This window comes from Geospiza fortis, unplaced genomic scaffold, assembly GCF_000277835.1.
Source record: "Geospiza fortis unplaced genomic scaffold, GeoFor_1.0 scaffold70, whole genome shotgun sequence".
In the NCBI taxonomy this organism is placed as follows: domain Eukaryota; kingdom Metazoa; phylum Chordata; class Aves; order Passeriformes; family Thraupidae; genus Geospiza; species Geospiza fortis.
The window spans coordinates 8,651,540-8,669,850 of record NW_005054317.1 but is presented as its reverse complement, the minus strand read 5'-3'; the positions used below and the strand labels follow the sequence as shown (position 1 = coordinate 8,669,850).

The 18,311-nt window shown below is 41.9% G+C and overlaps 1 protein-coding gene across 1 annotated transcript in view; it reads right to left on the bottom strand.

Annotated features, from left to right (window-relative positions):
- Positions 1 to 4,367: 4,367 nt before the first annotated feature.
- Positions 4,368 to 18,311, bottom strand: part of KBTBD12 (kelch repeat and BTB domain containing 12) — a 28,729-nt gene continuing 14,785 nt past the window's right edge. The window contains exons 4-5 of the mRNA XM_005420218.1: positions 16,829 to 17,026; positions 4,368 to 4,537 (exon numbers count right to left, since the gene is read on the bottom strand). Coding sequence (XP_005420275.1) covers positions 4,368 to 4,537; positions 16,829 to 17,026 — 368 coding nt within the window. The remainder of the gene's footprint in view (positions 4,538 to 16,828; positions 17,027 to 18,311) is intronic.

Genomic DNA, 18,311 nt, shown 5'->3' with positions numbered 1-18,311 from the left:
CTGCTGAGCACAATTGTGGGTGAAATAGCTTTTCTTTGAAGCTGGAGCTAGAGTCCCCTTGAAAAGCTGTAGGGAGAGCTACAGACATTTGCAAATGAAAACTGAATTTCTGACCAGGTGATTCAAAGCATTGTGATTCATGAAACTTATTTTCAGAGGAGCTACATAATCCATTAAGGGAGCAGCCAGTGAAAGGGACCACCCCCGTAGCTAAGACAGCAATCACTAGGCATACAGCTTATTAAAAGAATGTCATTGTCTTCCAAATCAGCAGAAAAGCAACATAGATCTTTATGAATATATTGTAATACTAAAAAATATATTCTAGTTTCTTTTATTTTTTTCACTGATTGGAACATGATCATGGATCTCAGTACACATCTCAAGCAGAGGAATAAAAACAGAATCAGGAGATTCAGGGCCAAATCCACCACATGTTGTAACACTCTGGGAGCACTTCCCACCTCTGTTGTCACCCCCTTGTACAGATACTTCCTCAGCTGCTTACCTGGAGCATATTTGGGAGTGCTGGTAGAAGAGCTGACAGCTCTGTGTGCACCAAGGCAATATTTATTTGGCAAATCAAGGCTTTCTGAGTGGCAATGTGTGTCTGCTGGAACACAATACAGACACTGCTCCATAAATTTCAGTATTGCTCACGTGCAAAATGCAGTGTGTGTTTGCCTGTTGTGGGCAGGGACTGAGACCCAGGCAAGCAACCCCAGCAGTGCTGGGTGAGGGTGAGCAGTCAGATGCCTGATGGTTTCCTGTTTGACCACATGTGTGGAAACAGACATGAGAAATCTGCAGGGATCTTTATGAAGTCAGTTATCTATGGACAATTTCAAAATAAAACATTAGCTGGGGTTAAAAATTGGGAGCTTTGGTTAGCTTTTTGTAGCATTTCACTTTTTTGCTTTATTCCCTGTGTGCCATGTGACCAGCTGCCATTCCAACATTTTTCTTCATATATGGGAACCAGTGAAGTACTTCAGCACCTCAAGTGAAACTGTGGTAAATGCTTTTGCTCCATAAACTCCCCACCCATTTAAACAGCTGGCAGCTTCCAGCACTGCTTGCATTTTAGAGTTATGGATGATGTAAATTCAGCCTTGATGAAACACTAAGCCAACTGCTGCTCAGGTGGAAAGGGGCTGCAGTGAAATATTATTTCAGTGAAACCCACACTGGGTGGAGGTTGGAGAATGCATACTCTGTAATTTATTTTTTGCTTGTATCAGGTTTTGTCATAGAAGAAGTTAAGACTCTTAAGGACTTTGACAGCAATGTGAGATTACCCATGGACGTAGCAGAGCTGCAGATTCTTATACTCTCAGAGGGATGTTGGCTGAGATCTATACCTCTCAATAAGCATGCTTGCTACTTCTGCCTGCCTCAGATGAGCAGCACTTTCAAATACTGGTTTGGAAATTTTAGTTATCCCAAAGGCAACCCAGGAACTGCACAGGGCCCACATAAAATTAAGAAGTTAGTGCCCCCATTCTAGATATTTAATCCAGGAAAAAACCCCAAACATTCCCCTGCTTCATAAATAGTGCTAGACATTCTGACTTGGGCAGAAACAGAGACAGACACATGGGGGTCCCACCTGGCAGCCAGACCCTGTGGGCAGCAGGAAAGGTGATGCTCAGTGAATATGAGGGAAGGTCACTTGGCCCTGCTGCATGAAAAAAATCCAGTTAACTGCCCAGTGCAGCTCAGGCTCACTGACTGCAAGGCCAATATATAAAATGTATGTCATTACTCTCCTCAGTTATCAAGACAGACCTTCTCAGAGTATATGCTTTCCTTCCATCCAGCTCATTAAATATCAGTCTTAAAAGCAAAACATATGAAGTGAGAAAGAAACAGCCAGCTCAATACTGAAATAAAAGTTTAATTGGAGTGTGCCAGCTGAGTTTCACACACATGGTCAAATATTACTAATGAAAGATTGCAAATATCTCCCTTCTTCCCTTGAAATATTCCAAATAGACTGTCTTTTAGGGAGTGCAATCCAGTAGGTTAGCCCAGGCTTTAAACCACAAGGACTGTAAGGAATAGACCACAGAGCAGAGACCAAAGATCAAAAAAAAATCCATTAAAGCAAAAAAAAAAAAAAACAAAAAAAGAAAAAAGAAAAAAGAAAAGAAAAAAGCAAAACCAGTAGGTACAATTGCAGAATTTGATGTTTCACAAGGAAACAATGGATGCTCAAGAGCATTGCTTCCAGCTGCCTTAAGAGCCTTGTAGAGAAATTAAAACAAAATTACCTTTATTTCACAGTAACAGCAAAAGTCAAAGAATTTCCAGTATTGGATGGTTATTGATCGGAAGAACTTTTCACTGATTTAGTTTAAAAACTTATTAAAGTAGAGTTTGCTTTCTTGATCTTACACCGACAACTGCACTTGATGAACAGAGGGGTTGAGATTTTAGGAACTGGTCACTGATTTGTACTGCTGAAGTTCCTGGTTGTCACAACTCTGTTCTAGGCAGATGATAACCTATATGAGCAATGGAAAGAAAAAAGGATGGCTGAATAATAGAGAAATTATGCAAACACAAGAGTTCATGTTTAGGCTGTGGCACACATTCTGATGGGAAATGCAAAGGGAGACAAGCAATTAGCTGTAAGGCTCATGGATTTACTCCTTTTCTATGTGTTTTCCTTAATTTCTTCCCCTCAAATCCCTTCTTGTCTGAGCATTCCTCAGTGTCCTACAAGAATTATCAGGAAAAATTAGTCGTCCTCCTTCTTAAAGTTTTTACATGACAGCTTAATATTCCCATGGGATATTTATAGAATAACTACTGAATAACAAAAGTTGAAATTGGGAAAGGGCTTTTGGATCATCTTCTCCATCTCTCTCTGCCATAAGCAGAGCACTGCCGTCGAAAAAGCAACAAAGAAAGCTGGCGTTTTTGCAGCCTAAAACATGATTGAATGAGAAAATTGAGATGCTCTAAAATACAAATCCTGGAAGTAACTATGGGTAAACTGCCTGACAGACTCCCTCATTTCTTTGCCTTTTTTTTTTTTTGTTCCATTTTTGTTGCTGCTTTTGTAGTTATCAAAAGCCACTTCTTGCTGGCAATGATTATTCTCACACAATATCATAGTTTAGTCTTATGTTTGCCTGTGGCATGCAGTCTGCATTGCAACATGCTGCCATTTACAGCTGTGGCCCAAGAGCACCATGAGGTTTCCACTTCTCCTGTCTGCACTGCCCAGGCAGTGACAGATACACTGCAAGGCAGGCACCAGAGAACTGATGAACAGTTACTGGTAATTCAAATGGGATAGCAATTTTCACTCTAACCTACTGTCTTCAGGCCCTACAAAGGCTAACACTGCCTTCAGAAGCACTGTTTGAATTGTTCCTCTTCCCTGTGATTATAGCCAATTCTGTTGGTAGAGAATTAGCCTTATTAGCCTCCATTAAAGCTGTTACAGAAACATTTATTGTTTAGCACATCTCTCCTTTCCCTGTAGCTGCAAGGCTGATATGCAGATAATACTGGTCTCCTTTATTACTTTTTAGTTGGCATCCCCTTATTAATCTCTCAAGGGAAGTTTCCTAACTGAGCTCTAAGATCCTGGTCATACCAGGCTTTGCAATAAATAGGATTTATGTGAAAATTTAAGATTTTTCTTGTCTTTGATAGAGACTGCCTACTAACCCTACTGAAAGACTCATTTGTGATTTGCTGCCAAAGGATTAGTTTTCTACCAGCACAGGTTCAGGTCTACTAGCAAAGACAGGATGTCTTGACTGTAGTGTCTGTGCTTTAGATAGTGTTTGCAGGAGCTGGTGTTCTTGGCTAATGGACCTTGGCTAATGGGATTTTGTTTCAAACAAAGGCTTTTCTATGTTTTACCTTTGCATCAGTCAATTACAGCCTGGCACTTGTTTTTCATCAGCTGACTTACTCTATTTCTTAGCTTCCTGGGGAGATAGTAGATCCAAGTGGGATGAACAGCAAAGGAGGGATTTCCCTGGCTAGAGCTTTCTGCCATGTGTCTGCTGTGAGCTGAGCCCTGGGCTGCCACTGTGCCTGTCAGGCAAGGAGCCCCAGCAGCCCAGGCTTCACCCAGCACTGGAGCTTGCACAGCCAGACTGAAGATGCAGAGCCACACACAAAGGCTGGACAACCTTGGCTTTCAAGCACATAAGTGCAGAGCACCAGAACTATCAGATTAAGCATCATCAGAGAAGCACAGCTCAAAGGCAATTATGTCCTTAAGCACATGTTGCCCTTCCCTCTGGGTGGGACCCAGCTGTGATCCAGAGCCAGTGCAGCATTTTTCTCCCCAAATTCTTCAGTCTCTGCAGAATCTGGAAGCACTGAGAGCCCCTGAACTTCTATTGGTCCACTAAATCTGGAGGAGGAGGGATCAGATCCCGTGGGTTCAGCCGAGCCACGAGGCACACGTCGTAACTGTCGTGCATGAGGACGTTGGTGGCCACCACGTTCCACTGGTTCTCCCACGTGTCCAGCTCCAGGATCTCCTTGGTGATCACTTCATGACGAGCTGAAAAACAAAGGCAACAGCAGCAGGGGGCAAGTCAAACAGGATCCAAGAGGTTTGGGCAGTTGTTATTATGAGCCTACTGAAAGGGAAAATAAAAAGGTAATTTCTGTGGTACTGACAACATACAGCAAATTAAATAGTGCAGATGGAAATCTCCACAGTGCATTCAGTCCTCAAACTCTGGGTGCCAGGTGCAGAGACAAAAGCATCAAGTGCTCCATCTTTGTACAAGTATGCAGGTGGCATTTTATCCTGTAGTCAATGGTCCGATGCTCATCTTTTAGAGACAGAGTATTGCCTCTTGTTCACAAGCACGCCTGCATGCAGTGTGTTCTTTTCTTTGCCCCAGCCAAGATGCAATTCTCAGGCTGCAGGGAGCACTCCAATACTATGGCTTTTCTTGGGTGCAGAGTCTGGACATCCTGTGATTTAGGGAGAAATAAAGACAGAAAAAGCCTCCAAGGCTCTAGATGAACTTTAGATGTTCTGAAATGCTGAGGAATTTGTCATGGACAGGCAGGTTAGAAGAATGCCACTAAATCACAGCCAATCTCCAGACTAGAAGCTTTTTACAAAGACAAACAAAACATAAAAGAATCACCATGATGCAGAGAACCAGCAGTGCTATATTAAAATATACAAGACTACAAACCCTTCCTTTGCTAACAAGAGTCCTGAGCTCTGCAACAATTGTTACTCAAAACCAATCTTTCCTAAAAATAAAACCATCTTTCATTTCTGCTCACTTTTTCTTTTCATCTTAAAGTTGCTTTCTCACAGCAAGTAACTTTAGCGTAAGTTTTCCTTATTTTGAGCTGAGGACATGCATGTGCTTTGCTGTCAGATGAGCCTCAGGGGAGATATTTTAAAAGCCAGGTCTCAGACTTCCAAGGACAGACACTTCACAGGTACCAGGATAAGAACCATCATAGCAAGAAACATTGAATACTCAATGCTGTTTTATTGAGTCTTAAGAGACTGGTGACAGGATAAAATTTACAGGCTCCAGAGTGAGATTCCCATTCAGTTATCCCTTATGGGAATTTTTAAATACAAACAAACCCCCAGCAACAGCCCTATCTCACACCTACCAATTGCACCTCATAGTTTGGGCACTGCCCTTACATGTAACTGACACTAAAGGATTGAAGAAGGCAAAAGAATGAAAGCAGAAGAGCACCCAGAGACACAGATTGTTTCTCATGTTGGAAACAGACCACATATTTCTCCAGGGACAGCAGCTCTGGGGGTTGAGTACCCCAAGACAGTGCTGTCATGGTTTAGGTTCCATGCAAAATTGGTGTTGATGTTATAATGATGCAGTGTGGTGGGATTTAAAATACTCCCCAGGCTCCCCTGCAAGGAGGAGCTTTGGGATGCAGGGAGGTCAGATGGAAACAAGACTCCTCCTCCCAGGAATGGCTCCCTTGCTGAGTGGGTACAGGACAGTTCTGTTTTCAGCAGGTCCTGAACATGGATGTTGCACAAGTTTTGTGGACATTTGTGCACATTTTTGTCATGCTTATCTAAGGAATCCACTCACCACCCATTCACCATCACCCTCTTTCATCTGGATACAGGAGGGCAGCACAGCTTTTCTGCCCCAGCTTCCACAACCTGTTCTTATTTCCCCCCTGTTATGTCACAATTTATTGTGGTGTAACTTTTGTTGGTCCAGAGCCAGACCTCTGGGGCTCTCATGGATCTCCACAAGCTTACTCTCCAGGAGCTTTGAGTAAGATTGCAGGATACAGTCTCATCTGAACAGTCTTTGTTCCATTCCTTTTTGTGAAACAGGTTATGATGGATTGCTTATTGAAACTGGACTTTATAGGAGGATAAGAATACATTGGAAGGCTGCAGCCATTCAAGACAGAAGACAGCAAGCTGCTAAAAAAGCCATTTACATGTGAAGAGAGAAGACACAATTGAAAAAGAACAAACAAATAACATGTGCCACTACCAGCAAACTCCTGTGTGACCCTGCAAGAGTGAAGAGGTTTTTCCTGAGGCAAATACAGGAACACAAACAGACCAAAGCTGTGACACAGGAGGCTCCTGTCTCTGTGGTTTTTTATTAGATCATCTCTTTTACGCAATAAATTTTTATGCCTGGATTTTCTTTGGCATGGATGAGGACAAAAATGAGACAAACACAGGAAAAATAATCAAATGCTGGAACCAAGACATTCTGTGAGTGATTGCAACACTTCAGAAAAAGAATTCATAATTAAAACATCAAAGGCAGATTCAGCAACCCTTCCTTAAAAGCCTCGCTGTGTTTTTTCCTGACCTGGGTGACTCTCAACCTTTATGTCCCTTGTTTCCCTTTTCTGTGGGATATTCTGATTGGGTTTGTTCCACGCTAGAAATTCTGCTTTGCAGCACAAGCAGTGTTAGTTAACTCTTAACCCTTGGGAGAGAAAAAAGAGTCAAGAGAAGCAATAATTTCTCTAGTCTTATCTTGTTTAAAAGAAATTAAGCAGCACCGTTTAGATGAGAAAGTTCATGTGAGGCAAAGCACTGCTCAAAATAGTCATACTTCAGAAAAAAACATTACACCTTTTCTATTTAAAAGAAAAATGAGTTGAAAACCTTCAGTTCCTAAGCCTTCTTTTTAATCTTATTTTTTCTTGGTAAAAACAACAGAAAAGGTGGTGCTTTCCAAAGAGAATGTCACCTTTGATTCCAGGCTATAATGCTGGATTTGGGCTTTAATCCCAATAAACAGCTCAAAGGTACAAATAATTCCTGATTCTTCTTCATTGATTTGCCTTATCTAATTGCAATTTTAAAAAGGCAATATCATAGCAGATTATTTTGCTCACAGGAGAATCATGTGACACCTACTAAATGAAATTGGCTGTATTGCAGAGATTACCTTCTTAAAAAGCCATGCACACAACTCTCTGTCCTCAGCATTATGCTGCCTCACCAGACGAGCACCTCACCTAATGAAAGGGTTTCACTCATTTTATTTCTACAAAACGAGGCATTGTTTTTCTGCATCTTCTTGTTTAACCATGAGAAGTTTTAAGAAACTTTCTTACACTGTGTTTTTCTGCATGGGATTTAAACCACTTTAGATTAGAATTATTCCAATTGTACAAACCTAACCCTGATGCAGATCCTTTTCCAGCAGTAAAACAGTGATTTTTTCATACTCAGGAACGAAAGAGGCTAAACCAGCAGAGGGATCATTAATCCCAGTGTAACTTAATCCCCACCAGAAATTGTGGTGTGTTAAAGAGTCAGAACTCTTTGGGTACAGTTTTGCCCTCTTGATGTACAAGTCCAGACTAAAGGTTAACAGTGAGCCTACAAATCCATCTCTTCCCAGTGCAAGACTTAAATTACACCTGAAAATGTTCCATTTATGACTCTTAAAACTCTATTTTATATATGCAAATACAGTAGTCAAAGCAAAATTAGTTTTAAGATTAACTTTTATATTCTGGTCTGCAAACAAAACACTCTTTCACATTATTTTTTTCCTTGAATGTGCAGAAAGAACAAAAATATTAATTTTCAGTAAGTGATTGCCTGCCTTTCACATACACAATCTTGTTTTTTCTTGGAAAGGTTTGTGACTCACTCCCCAAATATGGCCACACTTCATTTTATGCCATAAGTTTTCTCATGCCATTTGAATCAGGATTGAACATAAATCAGGATGAACGATTCTTGGAAAGACACACAGTATGACTGCAGGCAACATAAATATTTCATCTGCTTTTTCATCTGTTTTGTTGTTGTTGGTTTTTTGTTTTGTTTTTTGGGTTTTTTTGCTTTGTTGGGGTTTGTTTCTTTGTGGGTGTTTTGATGGATTTTTTTTAATCACATTGCAATTCTGATTTGAAGGCTGGGAATGAAAGAACAACTTTCCATATTACAATAGTATTTATTACCACCTTTTTTGGACCTTTCTTTCTCATTTGTAACTGAAAATTGAGGTACAATTGTCAGGTTTTGAGTTGAGAGGGCTAAAGGGAGGCAGATGTAGAAGAATTAAGCAATATGCTTAGCAGGTAGAAAATCCATGCTTCATCCAGGACTACTAAGCACACAGCTATTACATTTGTAAGCCAAGACAAATAAATTCATTCCGCTGTAGCCTGCTCATTGTCCAGAGGATTGAACTTAAAAAAAAACAAAAAACAAAACAACCCATTCTGAATCTCCATTCACTGGAGTGACACCTATGGCAAGTTTGCTGGAATGTGGTTGATATTTCATTGTTTCTTGCAGAAGCCCATGGACATCAGCTGGGAGGTTGGTGCAGCACAGGAATGAGGAAGCAGAGTGGTGAAGACAGTGAGAGCAGGTGCCAAGCCACAAGTCATGATGCCTCTGCAACAGTGCAGAGCAAAGATAACAACAACAAAAAAAGTATTCTGGGACAAGTTCCCCTGCCTTCCAGCAGTGACAGAGCCACACTGACACACTGTTAGATGACCAGCAGCACCTCAGCAACTTCATTCAGAGCAGGACCACCTTGTGTGCTGGGAAAAGCCTCGGTGTCACATCTGTCCTGGAGATCTGTGCCCTAGGACATCCTCACAGGCCACTTGTCTGAGCTCCTCCTAGTGTTGGTTCTCAGGCTGATACAACAACCTTTTTTCCTTTCCAGTTTGAAGGTTCCTAATATGCTCAGTATTCTTTTGCCATAGATCAATTTATATAAATAAATTTTAAAAAAAGACACCAAACCTGTAGCAGTTGAAATGCTGTCTGCTCTGTTCTTGTCATGGAAAAAAGCACCTGAATATCACAAGGTGCTTGCCAATTCAACAGTCCTTGAAATATTTACTCAGGTGTTTCTTTCCCTTGTTTGCCCAGTTCTTGACACCAAACAGCCACCCAGAGCTGCCTTGGATCAGTTCAGTCTCCACTGCTGGTTTGTACCTGTTTTTTCATGCCATTAGCTGCACCAGAGAATGATTTCAAACACATGGGACTAGCCTCTGCTACTTATCTTCCTCACCACTAATAGCTGCTTTCATAATTACATGAGGTGGAGTTAGGTGACCTGGGAATTCATATTTGTGTCACAATGGGATAGAAGTGCATTTAGATCATTACTACCAGATGTCCTGGCTCCTCATTTGCAGTAGGAAAAATAATAAGTTCATCGAGTCTGTAGCCTTCAATCCCATTTGTGTGCGAGAGCTGCTCCCTGACTCTACCAGTGAGACACAGGCAGCACCCTCACTAGGTCAGGGCCATCCATCATCTGTGCCTGTGGGCAGGAGCAGGCAGAGAATCCACAGGAGAGGGAGCTTGGCTGGGCTGTTTAAGGCTGGCCAGGTGAAGTACCCAGGCAGTGTATCCCACCAGACACACCCAAAGCTGGGAGGAAGGTGGGGGCTTCAATTTACCACTGTGGCAGCTTGCTGTTTTCCCAGCACCTGCATGGAGTAAGGTAAGATATTCATTCTCATAGACAGGTCCTCTCTCGTCCTGATCTGCTGTGCAATTCTTCAGGACCATAGATTAATGAGCCACCCATTCACTCACAAATCAATGGATACGAAAATTAAATACATATATAAAGAATGGGCTGGTCTACAGAAGGGAGCTCCTAATTCAGTTGCTTCAGCTGTTATCCTTAGGACTGACCCAACTGCTTAAGCTTTTAAAATCTTTCCAGATTTTGCTTGCTCTTCATGGCCAAGGCCTCTTTCATGCACAGTCTCACAAGCAGGTGATAGCAGATCACAGGTTACAGAGGCAGAGAGTGAATGTAATATGAATTCATACGGGTAAAACCAGCAAATCAGAGCAAGAACTGTTTGGCTCAGCCTGTTCTGAAATACTGTTTCTAAATGCCTTACAATGGGTTCATATATAATTTATAGAAGATATAAAACATGTTTAGACTGTGCACGACAGTTTTGAACACAGTTGATGTCATACATGGCTACAAGCCATGTTTCTGAACAACCTATTGACCTGTTCAGCAATTAATTAAAATGCATTAAAATATCTATTAATCATTCATTAATCCTTTATAAACAATAAATGAGCCTCAGTAAGAAGCAGGACTGAATAGCTAATACCACTTCCAGAGAGTGAGAAGGTCAAATTTAGATGTGAAATGAGCAGGTGCTGCTGCCCAGCAATTCCCCTGACCTGATTTGGCCTCATTTATGGCAGCACATTTCCAGCTAATGAGCAGGGTAGATGAGCAGCCCTCCCTGGGCAGGCATCATTTGCAGAGGTCTCTCCCAGTGCCAGCAGCTCATGCTGGTGCTGGGGGAGAATTTGGTGAAAGGTCAAGCTGCATTTTTTGGGGTGGATGTGGCTTGTGAGCTGCAGAGCCATGGCAGTGCCTGCAGCCCTGAGCAGAGCAAAACACAAGGGCTCTGAATCCCTTCCATTGGTGGGAATATTTATTCTAATGGCAACAACTGTGGGCAGGAGAACTTTAATTATTCATCTGTGCACACTAAATTTTAACAGAGGGAAACAAACAGTGCTGCAGATAAGCAGCCCGGGGTTTGAACCTCTGCTTTATTTAGCTGGGAACATGGGAAGGTGCTGGAGAACCAGGTTTTGTTCCAATCTCTCAACCCCCAAGCTTCACAAGTGCAGTATTTACTGTGCCAGACTCCTTAATATGTCTATATTTAATTCCAGTAATGTTCCATAACCACTATAATAAAAAACAAGCACTGGAATGATTCTCCATCTAAATCACATAATGGAGGAGACTAAGGGGAACAGCTTCCATGGGAGATTAGTCAAAATAAGTAAGTATTAAGTTAGTCTGCCATTAGGAGTGGGCAGTGTGGAGATAAAAACTCATTAGCTCAGCTGGAATATAGTAATTACTACACAGTTCTGCACTGCTGCAAGCAGAGCTGCTTCTATTCCAATGCATGGATTGCAGATTATGTAAATGAGGAAGAATAGACTAGAAAATTAATTAACTGTAAGTTGTTTTTTGGGTTTATTTTTTTAAGAATCAAAATTAACACAAGTAGTAGGACTCTGTATCATGGTCACCCATCCGGGGTAACAGTTACAAGCACAAAATAATTTAGGTTCTTGTATGTCCATTTCATAGATATTTCTTCCCTTCTTCCTTTCTCTGGCTGTAACACTATTCAAGAGAAAAAATTATTTCTACTTGATATGAGTAAGTAAATACCAAAACTGGATTAAGCAGCTCTGGTACCACATGAAACTACACACATTACAGAAATTTTCAATATACATGTTAGGGAAGTACATTCACCTCCTCTGCTCTAAGCTACACAGGAGGGAGATGGCAAAACTGCCAGTTCATAGATAGACAGTTCCACAAAAAGCCCCATTACCTGATGAAATTATGAGACCTTTTAGGGGATATGTGCTGCTAAGAGCAGATCTATTAAACATTTCATAATCTGCATTGAGGTGCTTGTACTTTGCACATCAGCTGATGTCACATGGATAACAGTATCACAGTAGAGGTGGCGTTTTAATTAACATCACAGAATAATTTAGGTTGGAAAATCCCTCTAAGATCACCAAGTCCAACCGTTAACTCAGCGCTGCCGAGCTACCCCTAACTCACATCCCTCAGTGCCTACACGGCTTTTAAACACCTCCGGGGATGGTGATTCCACCACTGACCCTGGCAGCCCATTCCGGTGCTTGACAGTGCTTTTAGTGAAGAAATTTTCCCTAATACCCAGTCTAAGCCTTCCCAGGTGCAACTTGAGGCTGCTTCCTCTTGTCCTGTCACTTGTTACACCTGGGAGAAGAGACGACCCTCACCTGGCTACAATTTCCTTTCAGATCCATAAGCTCCCCCTGAGCCTCCTTTTCTCCAGGCTAAACACCCCCAGCCAGTCCCAAGGAAGTTTGTGCTCCAGCCCCTTCCCCAGCTCCCTTGCCCTTCTCTGGACACTCCAGCCCCTCAATGTCTTTGTGTAGTGAGGGGCCCAAAACTGAACCCAGGATTTGAGCTGTGGCCTCAGCAGTGCCCAGTACAGGGGGACAGTCACTGCCCTGGTCCTGCTGGCCACACTATCACTGATACAGCCAGGATGCTTTGAGGTAAAAAAAAAAAACCAAAACAAAACACAAAAACCCAACAACTCAGCTCTGGATTTCAGTTTCCAGACAGCTGGACCAACATCTATAGCCTGAAACTAAAGCTACAATCCCCAGCCACCAGATACAGGCTACAAGTGACAATGACAGCAGATGACATGGCCCCAGTAAGCAGGCACACACCTTTTCTTTGATTACTTCTGCCAGAAAAACATTTATAATGCTCAGAAGCAGTCAAAAAGAAAGGGAACCTGATCTGGCAGGCATTTTATAAGGGTGTAATCCTGCATACCTGAAGAGCTGCTCCCCCTCCATCAGGGAGCCACACTAATGAGGCTGCTTCTGCTGGGCACAGGCTGATGTCAGTAGCTGTCAACCTGTGCAGCTTGACAGGTTTTTGTTCAATGAAAAGAAAACACATCAACAAGAACACTGTACAGTCAGGCTGCAATGTGGCAGTATTTTAGCAGAAATCTGGCTGGCTGTTGCACACTGAGCCCTGCTGAGTATTCATACTTGGGGTAATGCTTTTGCTCTGTGCGGAACTATAAACTAATGGAAAAAAATTAAAACGTGTGATTATCTTGATGAATGCTACAACAGTGCTAGAAAATGACATTTGTGACACAAGGCTTCATGAGCTGGAGCTGAGACAAGCAGGTTAATGGCTCCTGTTTACCATAGAAGCTTTAGTAGAAAATGAAATAATTTGTATAAACAACTGGACAACAGATGAAGTTTTGCAAGTCTCACTAAGGAGGAGACAGATTCAAAACAGGAAGTGTGTTTTTTGGGTGCTTACAACTGTAAAAACATATAACATTAGTCAGCTAGTGATAACAATACAGAGGTTCTCTCAGATGTTTGCACCATCAAACCAGACACCAAGCTCTTGATGTGTTTGCCCTAGGTAAGCCAAGTTAGAATCCCTCACATCCTGATTTAAACATGAAGCTTTAAGAGAAGGACAGCTCCTCTGAATTCTGAATTTCTTTCTGCTCCTTCAGAGCAGATATAAAGCACCAAGGATCTGAATCTCCCTCTGAAGTGTCTGTGGTTCTCCATCTGCTGCAGGGAGCCCAGGGTTACCAAGGTCTTAGTGTAGGCACTGCAGAGAAGTGTCTGAGCTTCAGCTGAATTAATCCCCTTTCCTCTCCCATGGCCAGCTTTGAACAAGCTTCTAACTTGAGCAAGCCTCAGCAGGGGAAGCCTTACAAGCCTTTCCAACATATCTCAACACTGAAAAATATTCCTTGCAGTTCAGAGGGAGCTTGAATACACTTTGGAGTTCACTCATCTTCTGGAAGGACTCCTATTGCTACTGTCATCTGGCCAAGCTGACTTTCCTCTAGAGTAGCTGCAGTTTTTCTTCCTTTTCTCCTGGGGATGATGTTAGAGCTGCACCATTTGTCTTCCCTTCAGGCAGACAAGGATTTGTGACAGTCAATACATATGGAATGGGAATCCTGCCATCACAAAACTTCAGTTGTCACATGGGACTCAGAAAAGATGGTAGGTGAGCAGTACTTATCCTTTCTTTCAAATGTAGGGCCTTTTAAGCAGCTGCTTTTCAGCTTTGGCTACAGCATCTCTGGGCCCTAATGATCCACTTCGGTCTATACACATGCAGGAAGGCATATAGAGCATGACACATACCCGTCAAAAATCAACATGAAACAATGTCTTTACCAGGTCAGCTTCCTGCTGGATCAAGAGTGGGTTTAAGAAAATGCAAAGGCAAGTGAAGGCTGAAGAGATTAGGACAGATCTATATTATACAGAGGGTTAGTTTCAGCCCTATAGGCTAAGACTTCAATTGCAGCAGTAATTTTAGCTTATTTTCCTTTCTTTTTTTTTCTTTGCTGTGCTTATTCTTGAATGATCACAGCAGTCCTTTGGCATTCAGCAGGCAGAAAACCCAAAGACTACAGCTGTGCTTCTAGCTTGTTCCAAGAACTCCAACTGGATGAAAATAAATTACAATGTTTTGTAAAACTGGAATATCCTCTTTCAGTCACATCCCTCACAAAAACCAAAGTGACATGCCAAGAAGCCCAAAGACCAAAACCAAACAAACACATTCTAAAATAATAGTATCTTCTACTAAAGCAGCAGAAGCACATGCTGTTCTGTACCTTGAAGCTGCTGAGCAGCTGTAATTGTGAAAGTGCAGGGTCAAGTCACCCTCTCCAAGCTCCCACGTGGCAGTAATAACCCTCTCTCACTCCAAAGAGTAATAACCCTCTCTTCATCAGGCAAGAACCCTTTCCAGCATGCAGAGAACACGTGGCCAGGGAGAGAGGCCAGCCAGGTGACATCTCCACCCTCAGCTCATGGCCTCTGCCCATCCTTGTCTTGATGATGTAGCCAGAAGCTGTTTTGTTGTGACCATTTAGAAAGCCCTTTTCCTGTACTAACTTGCAAGCCACATTAAGAAGCCTGTGTTTAAGGCACAGGTTCCTCTCAGCTCCTAAACTATGTGGTTACACTTGATTTGACAGTGAGACTCTTATTTTGGCTGCCTTGTTAATGACTGCCTAACAGCACAACTGCACACCACTTCTTTACTGGTGTACAGAATGCTCATGTAGGGGGTCAGAATTCAGGTTGCACAGGTAACTGCAAAACTGGCATTTTCTAACTTTGACTTCTTGTTTTCCAATCTAAATAACACTATTAGTACAAAGGAGTTCTATACATAATGACAGATATTGCAATGGTAGAGGAGGAATCAGGACCCCATTGAGCTGGCATTATACAAATATACAAAAGACAGCCTTCTTGAAATCCACAGGAGGACTTTCAGCCTCTCCCAGAACAACCACCCTTTATACATGACTCAGTGACAGAACGTGGTGGCATTGTACAGAAAGTGTTTTTTATGGCTCTGAAGTTACACTAGTCAGAAAATCTCATATTAATCTGTTAGTCATCTGGAAAAAATTGCTTCATTTTTCACTGTTAATGATCACAGAGTCATCAAATTGTTTAGGGTGAAAAAGAGCTTTAAGATCATCCAGTCCAACCATTAACCCAGCACTGCCAAGCCCACCACTAAACCACGTACCCAAGCTCCTCATCTACACATCTTTTATCTCCCTCCAGGGATGGTGACTCAACCACTTCCCATGATTAGCCTTTTGAAATTTTTACCCACTGACTTTAGGCTCTTTCATAATGTTGCTGAGAAAAAACACAACTAGAATGGCACAAGGTTTGCTATGGAAACACAGAGATTTGTGATAAGCAAAATTTCTCTGACGTCACAGAACTTCCATCAGAGATGACATGGAACATGCCTAACAATTCTTTTCAGGAAGCAGCTTCCTCAAACAGTAGCGAATGAAAGCAGAAGGCAAGTTGTGAACTAGCTGATGAAAATCCTCATTCTAAAATAACAGCAGCTTTAAGTTTAGAGCTTGTTACACAAGTAAAACTGTAATGAGAAGGACATATCTCCCAGTGATACCACTATTCCTGGTCAACAGTGAGGCTGACATGATATTTATTAGCACTGGATAACTGCTATTGCTATCTGTGCTATTGCTTTCTCCTAGAAAGGAATTTGGGGTGGCAGCTGTTCATAGCAGAATCATTTAAGTGTGCTTGTTTTGCAATCCTTTGCATTTATAATGAAAAAAAATAGGTTATAGGCGCTGGAGATCTAGATAAGGCTAAGCAAAGTTGGAAGGAAGAAGACTTAAAAGAAGAAAGGTGTCCCTGGGGCTAAGATTATTTAAAATCACCAGATCTGGATCTTCAGCCATTTTGTATCTCAGTTCCCTACCCAGGGCCCTCATTAAGTACACAAGGTTTTTCAACATTGATTACAAAAAGCATGTAAGTAAGCAGGCAGAGTGAGATAACATAGCTAAGGGCTGATGGACAGGGCCTTAATCTTCAAAAAACGTGCCCAAGTTCTCTAATGTCCATAAAACACTAAGCTCCTCATTTCTCTAACTCTAAAAGTGAACCCAGAATAATTCTGCTGAGGTTTTAGATTTGGACAGGTTTAGAAACAGATCAGAAACATCCTTAAATTTTTGTGTTTTGTGAAGGAAAAAAGCAAAAGTTAAACAGAACCCAATTCATGTTGACATTAGGAGCTGGCAGGCCAAAGTGCAGAATCAGGTCTGTGACTCCAGGGCATGCCAGTGCCACCTGATAGGGCTGATCACTCATCAGGTCAGTCTGTGTCCAGTGGAACTGATTTTAACTACACAGAGCATGCTGGACTCATTTTAGTACCTGCTCCATGAAATCCTCCACAGAGGTACAGCTTCCCTTCCACGCAGCCTGCACTGGTGGAGTTGGTTCGTAAGGAAAGGAGGGGAGAAGGCATAGGGGGTCCATCCCTCCAAAAGTCTCCATCAGGGTTATAAATCTCCACTGCATCAAGACATTTCCGTGTCTGTCCTCTGTCATAACCAAGGCACCCAATTCCTCCTGCAAAAGATACAAAGGTGAAATGTAGCAGTCCCACATTCTGATGTAAAATACACTGCTGCCTGCATTTTCTGTTTGCATCTTCTCATTTCCCACTCTTTCCTCTTTGCAGCTTCAGAAGTTTGTGAGAGAACACAAAGCAGAAGCTACAGCACGTTATCCACAGACACCAAAGCGAGGTCTCTTCTGAAGTCTCATATCAAAGGAAGAACAAGCAGAATGCCTTCAAAACACAAAGGTATTTTGTTCTATTTTCTTCCCATATGGTAGAAATTTTCATAATTATTTGTTCTATTTGCTGGACAAATTGCAATGGATCAAAACCTATTTTTCAAATACTGTTGTTGCATTTGACCCTCACACATTACTAGCAATTATTTGCATTTCTTGGTTATTTTTCTTCAATAAATATTATACCTATCTCTTATGCTAAATTACACTTCTTAAAGCAAATAAAATTCCAGTAACAAACCCATTCAACACACAGGAAAGCCAGCTGAGTTATTAGCAACAAGCCCTACTGTTGAGTGGTTAATTAGGGTGCTTGAAGTCAGTATGCAGGATTGAAACAGATCCCAGTTTCCTTTTGCTGGGACAGCCTGCAGGTGTACCTGAGATCCCTACACACATTGGAAACAGTGATAATACTTTGCAAACTCTGCCTTTCCAAATCCCTTCCAGTGATCAAATCCACATTTTGATTTTGCAGCCTTTGGTTCTCAGGAATTAATATGCTGACATCCTCCCCATGCAGGTTTTCCATCTGTGCCAATGGACACAATACCCTGTAATGAGCACTGATGGAGTTCTTTTGTGCATGTGTGTGTTTGTGGCTACTTTTAAACATGAAATAGCTGCAATAGGCAAGCCATTTCCACATGGAGGCTGCCATTCCAGATACACGTGTAGGGCTGCCCAATTGTGCAAATCCAAAATGCATTGTAAGCATGTAATTATGCCCTTGCTTATGCAAAGGGAAAGGACTGCTAGTGCAACCTGTGCTGGTTCAGCTGCTTTTAAAATACATTGTCCCTAGTGCTGTTAAGCTGGTCTGTCAGAAAAATGAGCCCCTAGTGCTCCAAGTTTTACTTGTATATAATTGTGCATCTACCTCTTAAAATGGACTGTGTTATTTTTTAAATCTCTTGTTCATTCTCCAAAAGCGCTTGGAAGAGGAAGCTCCCTATAAATGGGGACTGCAATGCTCCAAATTTGCTAGCACTGTGTTCCCGATTTGCATTTTAGAGTCAGGCAAATATAAAAATCAGTTAAACCTGCATCAGAG